Source organism: Theropithecus gelada, chromosome 19 (assembly GCF_003255815.1).
Source record: "Theropithecus gelada isolate Dixy chromosome 19, Tgel_1.0, whole genome shotgun sequence".
NCBI classification, from domain to species: Eukaryota; Metazoa; Chordata; class Mammalia; order Primates; family Cercopithecidae; genus Theropithecus; species Theropithecus gelada.
The window spans coordinates 26,278,532-26,291,754 of NC_037687.1; the positions used below are offsets into that span (position 1 = coordinate 26,278,532).

Here is a 13,223-nt window from a genome sequence, read left to right on the forward strand (position 1 = left end):
GAAAAAAAACCCCCCCCAAAAAAAAAAAAAAAAAAAAAAAAAAAAAAAAAAAAAAAAAAAAAAAGAAAAAACTAGCCGGGCGAGGTGGCGGGCGCCTGTAGTCCCAGCTGCTCAGGAGGCTGAGGCAGGAGAATGGCGTGAACCCAGGAGGCGGAGCTTGCAGTGAGCTAAGATCCGGCCACTGCATTCCAGCCTGGGTGACTTGGCGAGACTCCGTCTCAAAAAAAAAAAAAAAAAAGACTGGGAGGGGACACAGGGTGTCACTAATGGTTTCTGGAGGAGGAAGAGTGGCTAGTGAGGTGACATTTGAAAGTGGGCTGGAGAGAGGCCCATGGAAAGCGATTTGGGGCCGGGCGTGGTGGCTCACACCTGTCATCCCAACAATTTGGGAGGCCGAGGCAGGTGGATCACCTGTGGTCAGGAGTTTGAGACCAGCTTGGCTAACCTGGTGCAATCCCGTCTCTACTAAAAATACAAAAATTAGCTGGGCGTGTTGGCGCACACCTGTAATCTCAGCTACTTAGGAGGCAGGAGAATTGCTTAAACCTGGGAGACGGGGGCTATAGGGAGCTGAGATCATGTCACTGTACTCCAGCCTGGGTGACAGAGCAAGACTCCATCTCAAAAAAAAAAAAAAGAAAGAAAGAAAGTGATTTGAACAGCATGTGCAAAGTCCTTGCTAAGGACCATATGGTTCGGCTTGAATATGAATCAAAGTTCAGGGTACAGGGAGCACTGTCAAGAGAGAAGAGGCTGCAGAGAAGGGCACGGCCAGAGCTTGCAGGGTGTCAGAGGCCACCCTAAGGGGCTAGGACCTTGTCCTGGGGAGCTGGGGCATCACTGCAGTGGTGGGGTTGGCTCTGGGTGTGGCAAAACCTTCTGGGACTGGGAGAGGATGAACAGGAGCTCTGGAGGAGTCTGGATAGAGGGTCTGAGTGGGAGGCGTAGTGGCCTGAGCCAGGTCAGGGCTTTTGGGACACAGAGAGGAGGGGATGGGGCAAAGATTCAGGGAGCGGGAAGGCAGAGCTTGGGGACTGATGAATATGGGGAGAGAGGGGGTGCCCCCATCGGTGGATGGCTACCGGACATATGGTCTGCTGACTGGGACACAGTGGGGCTGTCCCCGAGATGGAGCTCAGGAGGGCGAGCAGGTTTGGGAAATGCTGCTAAGTGTGATGTGGGACTCTGTGCATATGAGTGGCCTAGGGGGAGCCAGGGGCATGTGGAGACTGAGACTTGGGAAAGGTCTGGACTAATGTCCAGGATCTGAGAGGTCCGAGTTGTAGATGGTAATTGAAACTGGAAGTAGGTAAGACATCACAGGGAAAACAACGCGTAAAGTCAGGGGAGTTGCAAACTGGCAATTCTATAGCCAATTTTGTGTGTGTGTGTGTGTGTGTGTGTGTGTGTGTGTGTGTGTGTGTTTAGAATAGCATTTAAAAATATCTGTCTTCTGTCTCTCTTTTTTTTTTTTTTTGAGACAGGATCTCGCTCTGTTGTCCATGCTGGATTGGCACAATCATGGTTCACTGCAGCCTTGACCTGCTGGACTCAAGCGATCCTCCCACATGAGCCTCCTGAGTAGCTGGGACCACAGGCTTGCACCACCATGCTTGGCTAATTTAAAAAATTGTTTTTGTAGAGACCAGGTCTCCTGTTAATACCAGACCAGGCTGGTATCAAACTTCTAGACTCAAGTGATCCTCCCGCCTCATCCCGCCTGCCAAAGTGCTGGAATTACAGGCGAGACCCACCATACCCGGCTACCTTTTTTTTTTTTTTTTTTTTTTTTTGAGACCGAGTCTCCCTCTGTCACACAGGCTGGAGTGCAGTGGTGCGATCTCAGCTCACTGCAACCTCCACCTCCTGGGTTCAAGCGATTTTCCTGCCTCAGCCTCCCGAGTAACTGAGATTACAGGCGCCCACCACTATGCCTGGCTAATTTTTGTAGTTTTAATAGAGATAATGTTTCACCATGTTGACCAGGCTGATCTCGAACTCCTGACCTCAAGCGATCCACCTACCTGGGCCTCCCAACGTGCTGGGATTACAGGCATGAACCACCGCACCTGGCCCTGGCTACTTCTTTCTGTTGAGTTACTTGCCTGGCCTCTGCACGCATCGAGTTTGAGAATCATGTAGGGAAGGCTTGCACTGGGAACATCTACACTAAAGGGAAGTGAAAAGGAAGAAAAAGCCACAAAGAAGGCAGGCACGAAGGAGCTGGGGCTGGGAGGAAGGCCAGAGGGGCACGCATATCCTACCAAGGAAAAGGTTTTCCAGAATGAGAACCTCTCAGCTGTGGCCAGGGCCACTTGTGATACAGTCAGATGAAACCTGAATAAGGGCCGTTGTATATGGAGCCAGGCAGGTAATTGATGATTTTAATCAAGAATAATTTCAGGCCAGGCACGGTGGCTCACGGCTATAATCGCACTACTTTGGGAGGCCAAGGTGGGCTGATCACTTGAGGTCAGGAGTTGGAGACCAGCCTGGCCAACGTGGTAAAACCCCATCTCCGCTAAAAATACAAAAACTAGCCAGGCACTGTGGCACATGCCTGTAATCCCAGCTGCTTAGGAGGCTGAGGCACGAGAATCACTTGAGCCCAGGTGGCAGAGGTTGCAGTGAGCCGTGATCGTACCACTGCATTCTAGCCTGGGAGACAGAGTGAGACTCCATCTCAAAAAATAAAAATTAAAAAAAAAGAACAATTTATTTCAGTTTCTGTGGCTCCACCGAGGAAAGAGGGCAGGAGGCAAGGTGTGCAGAAGGAATAGCTCCTAGCACTGAACATCAGAATTTTCCACGATTTTGGAAACGTTCTACATCCACATCCAGTACAGCAGTCCTGGCCACAGCGGGGCTACTGGGCACTTGGAATATGGTCATTGTTCCTGAAGAACTGATTTTTTTTTTTTTTTTTTGAGACGGAGTCTCGCTCTGTCGCCCAGGCTGGAGTGCAGTGACGCGATCTTGGCTCACTGCAACCTCCACCTCCCGGGTTCACACCATTCTCCTGCCTCAGCCTCCCGGGTAGCTGGGACTACAGGCTCCCGCCACCACGCCGAGCTGATTTTTTGTATTTTAGTAGAGACAGGGTTTCACCGTGTTGGCCAGGCTGGTCTCAAACTCCTGACCTCAGGTGATCCACCCTCCTTGGCCTCCCAAAGTGCTGGGATTACAGGCACGAACCACTGCACCTGGCCTGAATTTTTTATTTGATTTAATTTTAACTTATTAGAACAGAAAGAGCTCCATGGCTATAAAGAACCCCATGCAGCCATCATATTGGACAGCACAGTCTCTGGATTATTCCTTGAAGACCTTTTATTTTATTTTATTTTATTTTTTTGAGGCAGAGTCTCGCTCTGTTGCCCAGGCTAGAGTGCAGTGGCACAATCTTTGCTCACCACAACCTCTGCCTCCCGGGTTCTAGTGATTCTCCTGCCTCAGCCTCCTGAGTAGCTGGGTCTATAGGTGCGCACCACCATGCCCAGCTAATTTTTGTAGTTTTAGTAGAGACGGGGTTTCACTATGTTGGCCAGGCTGGTCTCGAACTCCTGATCTTGTGATTTGCCCTCCTTGGCCTCCCAAAGTGCTAGGATTAGTGCGAGCCACCGCGTCCAGCCTTATTTCTTATTTTTAGTGACATGGTCTTGCTCTGTCGCCCAGGCTGGGCTGCAGTGGTATGATCATGGCTTATTGCAGCCTTGAACTCCTGAGCTCAAGTGTTCCTCCTGCTACAGCCCCCTAAGTAGCTGGAACCACAGGCATGCACCACCACACCTGGCTAATTTTAAAATTTTGTTTTGTAGGGATGGGGTCTCGCTCTATTGCCCAGGCTGTTCTCAAACTCCTGGGCTCAAGCAATCCTTCTGCCTTGACCTCCCAAAGTGCTGGGATTGTGCCCAGCGTCCTTGAAGTTTTGCTCAGAAGAGCAAACTTCCCCGGAAGTAGCTGCAGGGGAACTAGGGACTCCAAGGATGGAGCTGAAATGGGTGAACGGACAAAGTGGGTAAACTGAGGCATGCCAGGGCCCTGGAGGTAGACTCAGGAAGGAAGAGGACACTTTATTGTAGTTCTCACTGTGCCAGGACCTGGCCTAAGCGTGTTTGGTTCATCCCATGTGTGGATCAGTTAGCCGTTCTTTTAGTGTTTTTACGGCTTTGCCAAATCCTTGGAGCATCTCTGCTATCCCTTCTGTAAAACTGCTCTTAAATCTGCTCACTAGGTTTGTGTAAATATCTCCCCTGATATCTGAACTCCTTCTGGAATCTGGAACAAAATAATTTAGATACATTTTTCTCTTTCTTCTCTTCCTTTCCTTTCTTCTTTTCTTCTTTCTTTTCTTTCTTCCTTCCCTCTGTCCCTCCCTTCCTTCCTTTCCTTCCTTTCTGACTCTCTCCCTCCTTCCCTCCTTCCCTCCTTTCTTTCCTTAGTTTTTTTTTTTTTTTTTTTTTTTTTTTTGAGATGGAGTTTCGCTCTTGTCGCCCAGGCTGGAGGGCAATGGTGTGATGGCTCACTGCAGCTTCTGCCTCCTGGGTTCAACCGATTCTCCTGCCTCAGGCTTCTGAGTAGCTGGGATTACAGGCACCCGCCACCATGCCCAGCTAATTTTTGTATTTTTTTTTTTTTTTTTTAGTAGAGACGGTGTTTCACCATGTTGGCCAGTCTGGTCTTGAACTCCTGACCTCAGGTGATCCACTTCAGCCTCCCAAAGTGCTGGGATTACAGGCATGAGCCACTGCACCCAGCCTCTTTCTTGCTTGCTTGCTTTTTTCTTTTTTTTTTTTTTTGAGACAGGGTCTCACTCTGTTGTCCAGGTTGGAGTGCAGTGGCGTGGTCACAGCCCTCTGCATCACTGCAGCCTTGATCTCCCAGGCTGAAGTGATCCTCCCGCCTCAGCCTCCTAAGCACATACTGCCACACCTGGCTAATTTTTTTTTTTTTTTTTTTTTTTTAGAGATAGGGTGGTCCCACTATATTGCATAGCTGGTCTCGAACTCCTGGGTTCAGGCGATCCTCTGGCCTCAGCCTCCCAAAGTGCTAGGATTACAGGCATGAGCCATAGCACCTGACCCTACATTTTCAAATGAAATTCTAATTCTCTAAACCTGTTATTTACTCTGGTGCCAATCACCTTCAGATAGCAAGAGAGACTTGTGCATTTTTTTAGGTGGGGGAAAGTTTTATGTGTGATCACCATAAATGGAAAACCTGCCCCATTTGGCACAGAGAGGAATAAACAAGCCACACAGAAGCCAAATACAATGAAAAGCAAACAAAGGTGTTTCCCTACTTGCTAGATGGCTGTTGCCAGCTCCACTTTTTGAGCCCGAGGCCTGCTTTTCTCGTTCAAAAGAGTAGCAAAGGGTTAGGCATTCAAAAATATTCTAGCACCCAGCTGAGCCTCTCTCCTTGACAGTCGTCAGGAGAACTGAAAAAGGAATGACTTTCTCACTGCGTTATTCAAGGTTATTTTAAGCTCCGTGTGAAGTTCGTGTCGCGTTGCCTCTGGCTGGGACTGGTATGCGAGCCCCATTTCAGGAAACACTGCGTTCTTTCCCTGGCTCCTCATAGCTCCCTGGAGTAGGCTGCGCTATTATTGTCTTTTCATTAGAGGAGGAAATTTAGGCTCAGAGAGGTGAAGCCGCTCGCCCAAAGTCACACAGCCGCGTCAGCCCCTAGCACGTGGGCTGTCCCTAAGTTACCCTCTGGATGTTCTTTCTCTTGGTGAACATCTTGTGTTTGGATGGGGGCACAGCGAGGATACCCCCAGTGGCCCTCTGCCTTTGCACTTGAGGCTCCGCAGATGACGGTGACCCACCTCTTCCTGCTCAGGCTTTCTGGACTCACTGGCTTCCTTCTCATGGGGAAGGGGGACTGTCCTCGGCTCCAGTCTCTCCCTGAGGCGGTCAGAGCCAGGGCCAGGGGCAGCGTGGACTCTGACTGCCTCTGCGGGTGCGGGGTCAGTGTCAACAGCCCTCTACAGAAGCATGAACACACCGACTGGATACTGGGGTCGGGGGGCAGCCCTGGGTTCACGCTCCGCCCTGCACCCCCAGAGGGACCTTGTGCCAGTGTGGGCGCCCCCGGACCGCCCACCCTGCAGTGGCCATGGAGGATGCCTTCGGGGCAGCCGTGGTGACCGTGTGGGACAGCGATGCACACACCACGGAGAAGCCCACCGATGCCTACGGAGAGCTGGACTTCATGGGGGCCGGCCGCAAGCACAGCAATGTGAGGCAGGCCTGTGTGGGCAGGGCCCGGGCACCAGGGGGCTGCATGCTCGGGGCTCCAGAGTGGAGCCGGGACGCCCGTGCTGAACGCTGGCCCCCTCCGCTCATCCTTGTCTTTGCTCTCTGTGTCCCCTCCGCCCCACCTGTCTTCTCTCTGAGGTGGTCTCCTTCTCTCTGTGTCTCTGTGTCTCTGTCTCCATCTGTCTCTGTGTCCCTCTCTCTGGGTCTCTGTCCCCCTCTCTCTCTGGGTCTCTGTCCCCCTCTGTCTCTGGGTCTCTGTGTCCCTCTCTCTGGGTCTCTGTCCCCCTCTCTCTCTGGGTCTCTGTCTCTCTCTCTCTCTCTCTGAGTCTCTGTCCTGTCTCTCTGGGTTTCTGTCCCCGTTTCTCCGGGTCTCTGTCCCCATCTCTCCGGGTCTCTGTTTCCCCTTTTCTCTGGGTCTCTGTCCCCATCTCTCTGGGTCTCTGTCCCCATCTCTCTGGGTCTCTGTCCCCCTCTCTCTGGGTCTCTGTCCCCCTCTCTCTGGGTCTCTGTCTCTCTCTCTCTGGGTCTCTGTCTCCCTCTCTCTCGGGTCTCTATCCCTGTCTCTCTGGGTCTCTGTCCCTCTCTCTCTGGGTCTCTGTCCCCATCTCTCTGGGTCTCTGTCCCCATCTCTCTGGGTCTCTGTCCCTCTCTCTCTTGAGTCTCTGTCTCTTTCTCTCTCTGGGTCTCTGTCCCCCTCTCTCTGGGTCTCTGTCCCCATCTCTCTGGGTCTCTCTCCCCCTCTCTCTGGGTCTCTGTCCCCCTCCCTGTGTCCCCCGCTTCCATGTGTCCACAGTTCCTCCGGCTCTCTGACCGAACGGATCCAGCTACAGTTTATAGTCTGGTCACACGCACGTGGGGCTTCCGTGCCCCGAACCTGGTGGTGTCAGTGCTGGGGGGGTCGGGGGGCCCCGTCCTCCAGACCTGGCTGCAGGACCTGCTGCGTCGTGGGCTGGTGCGGGCCGCCCAGAGCACAGGTGACCGAGGGTGGGTGGGGCTGTCTCCCGGGCCTTGGCCTGCCTGCCATCTCCCCTACGACTCTGGGTGGCCTTCCCCGCCACCCAGTCTCTGTGTATGTGTCTCTGTCTTACTCTTGGTTTTTCTCCCTCTGCCTCTGCGTGTTCCTCGGCGTCTGCGTAGGAGCCTGGATTGTCACTGGGGGTCTGCACACGGGCATCGGCCGGCATGTTGGTGTGGCTGTGCGGGACCATCAGACGGCCAGCACTGGGGGCACCAAGGTGGTGGCCATGGGCGTGGCCCCCTGGGGTGTGGTCCGGAATAGAGACACCCTCACCAACCCCAAGGTGCGACCCAGGGACTTGGAGAAAAGGGACTGGAGGCCTGGACTCCTGAAGTCTGAGGAAGGAGAGGCTAGGGGCCCGGACCCCTGGGTCTGAGGGAGGAGGGGCTGGGACCCCTGGGTCTGAGGGAGGAGGGGCTGGGGGCCCGGACCCCTGGGTCTGAGGGAGGAGGAGGGGCCCGGACTCCTGGGTCTGAGGGAGGAGGGGCTGGGGATCTGGACTCCTGGGTCTGAGGGAGGAGGGGCTGGGGATCTGGACTCCTGGGTCTGAGGGAGGAAGGGCTGGGGGCCCGGACTCCTGGGTCTGAGGGAGGAGGGGCTTGGACTCCTGGGACTGAGGGAGGAGGAGGGCCTTGTGTCTGTCCTGGCCCTGATGAGGAGACGCCCTGGTCTGGCCATTTTTCCCCTAGGGCTCCTTCCCTGCGAGGTACCGGTGGCACGGCGACCCGGAGGACGGCGTCCAGTTTCCCCTGGACTACAACTACTCGGCCTTCTTCCTGGTGGACGACGGCACGCACTGCCGCCTGGGGGGCGAGAGCCGCTTCCGCTTGCGCCTGGAGTCCTACATCTCGCAGCAGAAGACGGGCGTGGGAGGTGCGTGGCTTCTTGAACCCATGACCCACAACCCACGACCCCAGTGCTCAAGATCCCAGTAGTTTGGTCTGGCCGAAATTTGGGGAATTACCTATGGTTAAGTGTCTTTCCCCATCATTATTCATGTTTTTAAAAACCTCTGAGGCCAGGTGCAGTGGCTCACGCCTGTGATCCCAGCACTTTGGGAGACTGAGGCAGGCAGATCACCTGAGGTCAGGGGTTCGAGACCAGCCTGGCCAACATGGTGAAACCCCATCTCTACTAAAAATACAAACAATTAACCAGGCATGGTGCCGCGCGTCTATTATCCCAGCTACTCGGGAAGCTGAGGCAGGAGAATCACTTGAACCTGGGAGGCGGAGGTTACAGTGAGCGGAGATCATGCCGCTGCACTCCAGCCTGGGCGACAGAGCGAGACTTCCTCTAAAAAAAAAAAAAAAAAAAAAAAAAAAAAAAAAAAATTCCCCAATCGAATCTTTCATGGGATTACAGTTTAAAAAAATAAAAAAAATTCCCAGTTTATGGATATCTAAGGTTTACTAATGTTTGACACTACAAATGATGCTAAACAAAAGGTCTTTTTTTTTTTTTTTTTTTTCTTTTTTTTTGAGGTAGGGTCTCACTCTGTCACCCAGGCTGAAGTGCAGTGGTACAGTGGTGTGATTTTGGCTCACTGCAATCTCCGCCTCCTGGGCTCAAGGAATCCTTCCACCTCAGCCTCCTGAGTAGCTAGAACCACGGGTGCACATCATCACACCACGCCCAGCTAATTTTTTGTGTTTTCAGTAGAAGCGGGATTTTGCCATGTTGCCCAAGCTGGTCTCGAACTCCTGAGCTCAAGCAATCCACCCACCTTGGCCTCCCAAAATGCTGGGATTACAGGCATAAGCCATTGCACCCAGCAACAAAATGTAAAAAGTGACTTTTATGTGGTGTCTATTGCTATAAAAAAATCCTATCGTTTTCATGGGGTTAGATATAGCTTTTGTCTCTTTTATAACCCCTTGGCTGCCTGTCTTAGAAAGGCTCATCCCACTCCAAGACAAATATTCTCCTAAGTCGTCTTTTAATATCTCATAGTTTTATATTTAAACCTTTATTCCATCTGGAAATGATTTTTTACATATTTTGAGGTCAGGAGTCTATATTTCTGTTCATCCAAATGAGAAGCTATGTTTTCTTTATGACCATTTAATAAATAAACCATCCTTTCCTAGCTGAATAGAAATTCTTGTGGTTGCGTATTCAGATCCTTTATCTGTTGAAATCCGTTTTGAAAACTTTTTTTTTCTCTACTTATATATTCCTGGGGCCAAACTATGCTTTGATTATAGCAGTTTAAAGATGTTTTAAGGCCAGGTGTGGTGGCTCCCGCCTGTAATCCAGCAATTTAGGAGGCCGAGGCGGGTGGATCACTTGAACTCAGGAATTCAAGACCAGCCTGGCAACATAATGAAACCCCATCTCTACAAAAATAAAAATAAAAATAAATTGCCAGGCATGGTGGCACATGCCTGTAGTCCCAGCTACTGGGGAGGCTGAGGTGGGAGGATCGCTTGAGCTCAGGAAGTGGAGGCTGCAGTCAGCCGAGATGGTATCACTGCACTCCAGCCTGGGTGACAGAGTGAGACCCTGTCTCAATCATAAAAATAAAGAAAGAAAGAAAGAAAGAAAGATGCTTTAATATATGTTAATGAAAGCTCCTTCTCACTGTCCTTTCTGAACAATTTCTTGGCTCTTCTCTGACACTTATTTTTCCATATGAAGTTTAAAATGATTCTGTTCCATTCAAAATGGGGTAAACACCTCCAAACTTCCTCTTAACCTCCCTCTTTCTCCAGGCTGTATTGAATTTATATGTTAATTTGTGACAAGTTGACTTACTGTTAGTTTTTCCACTTATTAGACCTGTCCTTAAATAAAATTTGTAAGATTCCTCATAAATATCCTGTGCCTTTCTGGATGAATTAATTCCCAGGTATAATTTTCTTTCTTTCTTTTTTTTTTTTTTTTTGAAAAAGGGTCTCTCTCTGTTGCCCAGGCTGGAGTGCAGTGGTGCAATCACAGCTCACTACAACCTCTGCCTCCTGGGCTCAAGTGATTCTCCTGCCTCAGCCTCCTGAGTATCTGGGACCACAGGCATGTGGCGCAATGCCCGGCAAATTTTCGTGTTTTTTTGAGACGGAGTCTCGCTTTGTCACCCAGGCTGGAGTGCAGTGGCATGATCTTGGCTCACTGCAACCTCCGCCTCCTGGGTTCAAGCGATTCTCCTGCCTCAAACTCCTGAGTAGCTGGGATTACAGGCATGTGCCACCATGCCCGGCTAATTTTTGTATGTTTAGTAGAGACGGGGTTTCACCATGTTGCTCAGGCTGATCTCGAACTCCTGACCTCGTGATCTGCCCGCCTCGGCCTCCCAAAGTGCTGGGATTACAGGCATGAGCCACCGCGCCTGGCCTAATGTTTGTATTTTTAGTAGAGATGAGGTTTCACCATGTTGGTCATGTTGGTTTTGAACTCCTGACCTCAGGTAATCCACCCGCCTCGGCCTCCCAAAGTGGTGGGATTACAGGCATGAGCCACCTCGCCTGGCGTAGTTTCTAATTTTAATGGGAATAGAGTTAGTATAATCTTATCTTTATGGTGCATTTGGATTTTAGTACATATCTACATTGTGTTTGGATAGCCCTTTCTATTCCCATTTCCTTTACTTTCTGTTTGAACTTTCACTCCCTCTGGCTCCTGATGGGTAATCAGTTACAGGATTGACTCATGCAAGAAACACCTGCCTCATTCAGAGACTCAGGAGTCCAGGTCCTCAGCCCCCTCCTCCCTGGGGAAGTTAAGCATTACTGTCTTCAAAATCTAGCTCCCTCCTGAAGTGTTCAAAGACATGACAATTCTGGCCGGGCACGCTGGCTCACAGCTGTAATTCCAGCACTTTGGGAGGCCAAGGTGGGAGGATCCCTTGAGTCCAGGAGTTCGAGACCAGCCTGGGCAAGATGGCAAGACCTCCGTCTCTACGAAAAATTAAAAAGTTAGCTGGGCACAGTGGTGCATGCCTGTGGTCCCAGCTACTTAGGAGGCTAAAGTAGGAGGATCAAGACTGCAGTGAGGTGTGATCATGCCCCTGCACTCCAGCCTGGGTGATAGAGTAACACCCTGTTTCAAAAGTTAGGCTGGTGCGGTGGCTCATGCCTGTAATCCCAGCGCTTTGGGAGGCTAAGTTGGGAGGATTGCTTGAGGCCAGGAGTTCGAGACCACCCTGGCCAACACAGCAAGACCCTCATTTCTAAAATAAATACATAGTTAATTAAAAAAAGAAATGACAATTCCAGTGAGCCTCTGAACAGAAGATTAGGACAAGGCTGATATTTGCCCCAGGGACTCCTGGGATATGTGGTTTTCTCCTATCTCCAGCAAAGGCTGATGGGAGGTAATCAAGCCCCCTTCTCTTCTTGCCTCAGGGACTGGAATTGACATCCCTGTCCTGCTCCTTCTGATCGACGGTGATGAGAAGATGTTGACGGTACGGGGGCCTGGACGCCTGGATCTAAGGGGGAAGGAGAGTTGGGGGCTAGGACTCCTGGGTCCTGAGTCTTAGGGAGGGTCTGGGGGTCTGACTCCGGGTAGGGTGAATATCCTGCCTTCTCTGACGTGACTCTCCCCTTTATCCTGTAGCAAATAGAGAACGCCACCCAGGCTCAGCTCCCCTGTCTCCTCGTGGCCGGCTCTGGGGGAGCTGCGGACTGCCTGGCGGAGACCCTGGAAGACACTGTGGCCCCAGGGAGTGGGGGAGCCAGGCAAGGCGAAGCCCGGGATCGAATCAGGCGTTTCTTTCCCAAAGGGGACCCTGAGGTCCTGCAGGCCCAGGTATGACACTGGGGGCCCAACTCTGGATCCTGAGATGGGAGGGAACTGGGGACTTGGGCTCCTGGGTCTGAGGGAGGAGGGGCTGGGGGCCTGGACTTCCAGGTTCCAGGAGTAGAGGGTTCTGGGCACCTGGACTATTAGGTCCTGGGGGGGAGTGGCCTCCTCTATCCCTTTGGACAGGGCCCAACAGGAGCTGGGGATGGAGCTGGGCTAGGGATCCAGAACTGGCTGTTCCACAGGTGGAGAGGATTATGACCCGGAAGGAGCTCCTGACAGTCTATTCTTCTGAGGATGGGTCTGAGGAATTCGAGACCATAGTTTTGAAGGCCCTTGTGAAGGGTAAAAGTTGTACCCTCCAGTCCTCCCCCTCTCTCAGTTCAACCTTGGACACCTTTCCTGGCCTGGGCACTTCATCCACCCTCTATAATCCAAGGCCCCCTTTACCCCTCTTAATATCTCTCCCCTTTGGGGCTTTGCATGGTGCTATTTGGGTAGTTTTCCCGGATGCTTCCATTATGTTCCAGCGTCTGCTTTCCTCTATTGGATCCATCCAGCCATTCTTTCATCCTTCCAGCCATCCATCCATATGTACAGGTCGATCTTTCCATCTCTTTACCTACCCATCCTTCCAGTCATCTGTCATTCTTTCATCCATCCATCCTTTCACCTGTCCGTCCACACATCCACCGACAATTCCTGAGAATTCCATCCACTCATTCCTCCATCCATCCATCTTCTCACCTGTCCGTCCACACATCCACCGACAATTCCTGAGAATTCCATCCACTCATTCCTCCATCCATCCATCTTCTCACCTGTCCGTCCACACATCCATGGACAATTCCTGAGAATTCCATCCACTCATTCCTCCATCCATCCAGCTTCTCACCTGTCCGTCCACACATCCACTGACAATTCCATCCACTCATTCCTCCATTCATTAATCTTTCATCCATTTACCCATCTACCCCTCCATCTTTTCATTCATCCATCCAACTGTTCTTCCATCTATCCATCCACCCACCCGTTCTTCCTTCCCTAGATGCGTCCAGTATGCGTGAAGCACTTTGTCTAGACATGAACCAAAACACTGTCTCCCTGTGAGGAAGTCCAGATATTTCACTAGAAATGGCAGCTTGGAGGACAGAATGATGAAAACCAAGGCGGGGAAGCGTAATACGCACCTGGAAGAGGCT

At 51.4% G+C, this 13,223-nt stretch overlaps 1 protein-coding gene across 6 annotated transcripts in view; it reads left to right on the forward strand.

The window, feature by feature from the left end:
• Positions 1-13,223, forward strand: part of TRPM4 (transient receptor potential cation channel subfamily M member 4) — a 54,634-nt gene that overhangs the window by 7,810 nt on the left and 33,601 nt on the right. For 2 of the 6 annotated variants that reach the window (XM_025368691.1, XM_025368693.1), the window contains exons 3-9: positions 6,069-6,243; positions 7,057-7,237; positions 7,401-7,564; positions 7,971-8,154; positions 11,622-11,683; positions 11,836-12,027; positions 12,267-12,366. In XM_025368691.1, the coding sequence (XP_025224476.1) occupies positions 6,069-6,243; positions 7,057-7,237; positions 7,401-7,564; positions 7,971-8,154; positions 11,622-11,683; positions 11,836-12,027; positions 12,267-12,366 (1,058 nt within the window). The remainder of the gene's footprint in view (positions 1-6,068; positions 6,244-7,056; positions 7,238-7,400; positions 7,565-7,970; positions 8,155-11,621; positions 11,684-11,835; positions 12,028-12,266; positions 12,367-13,223) is intronic. The other 4 variants (XM_025368696.1, XM_025368692.1, XM_025368694.1 and 1 more) reach the window with 4 other exon arrangements.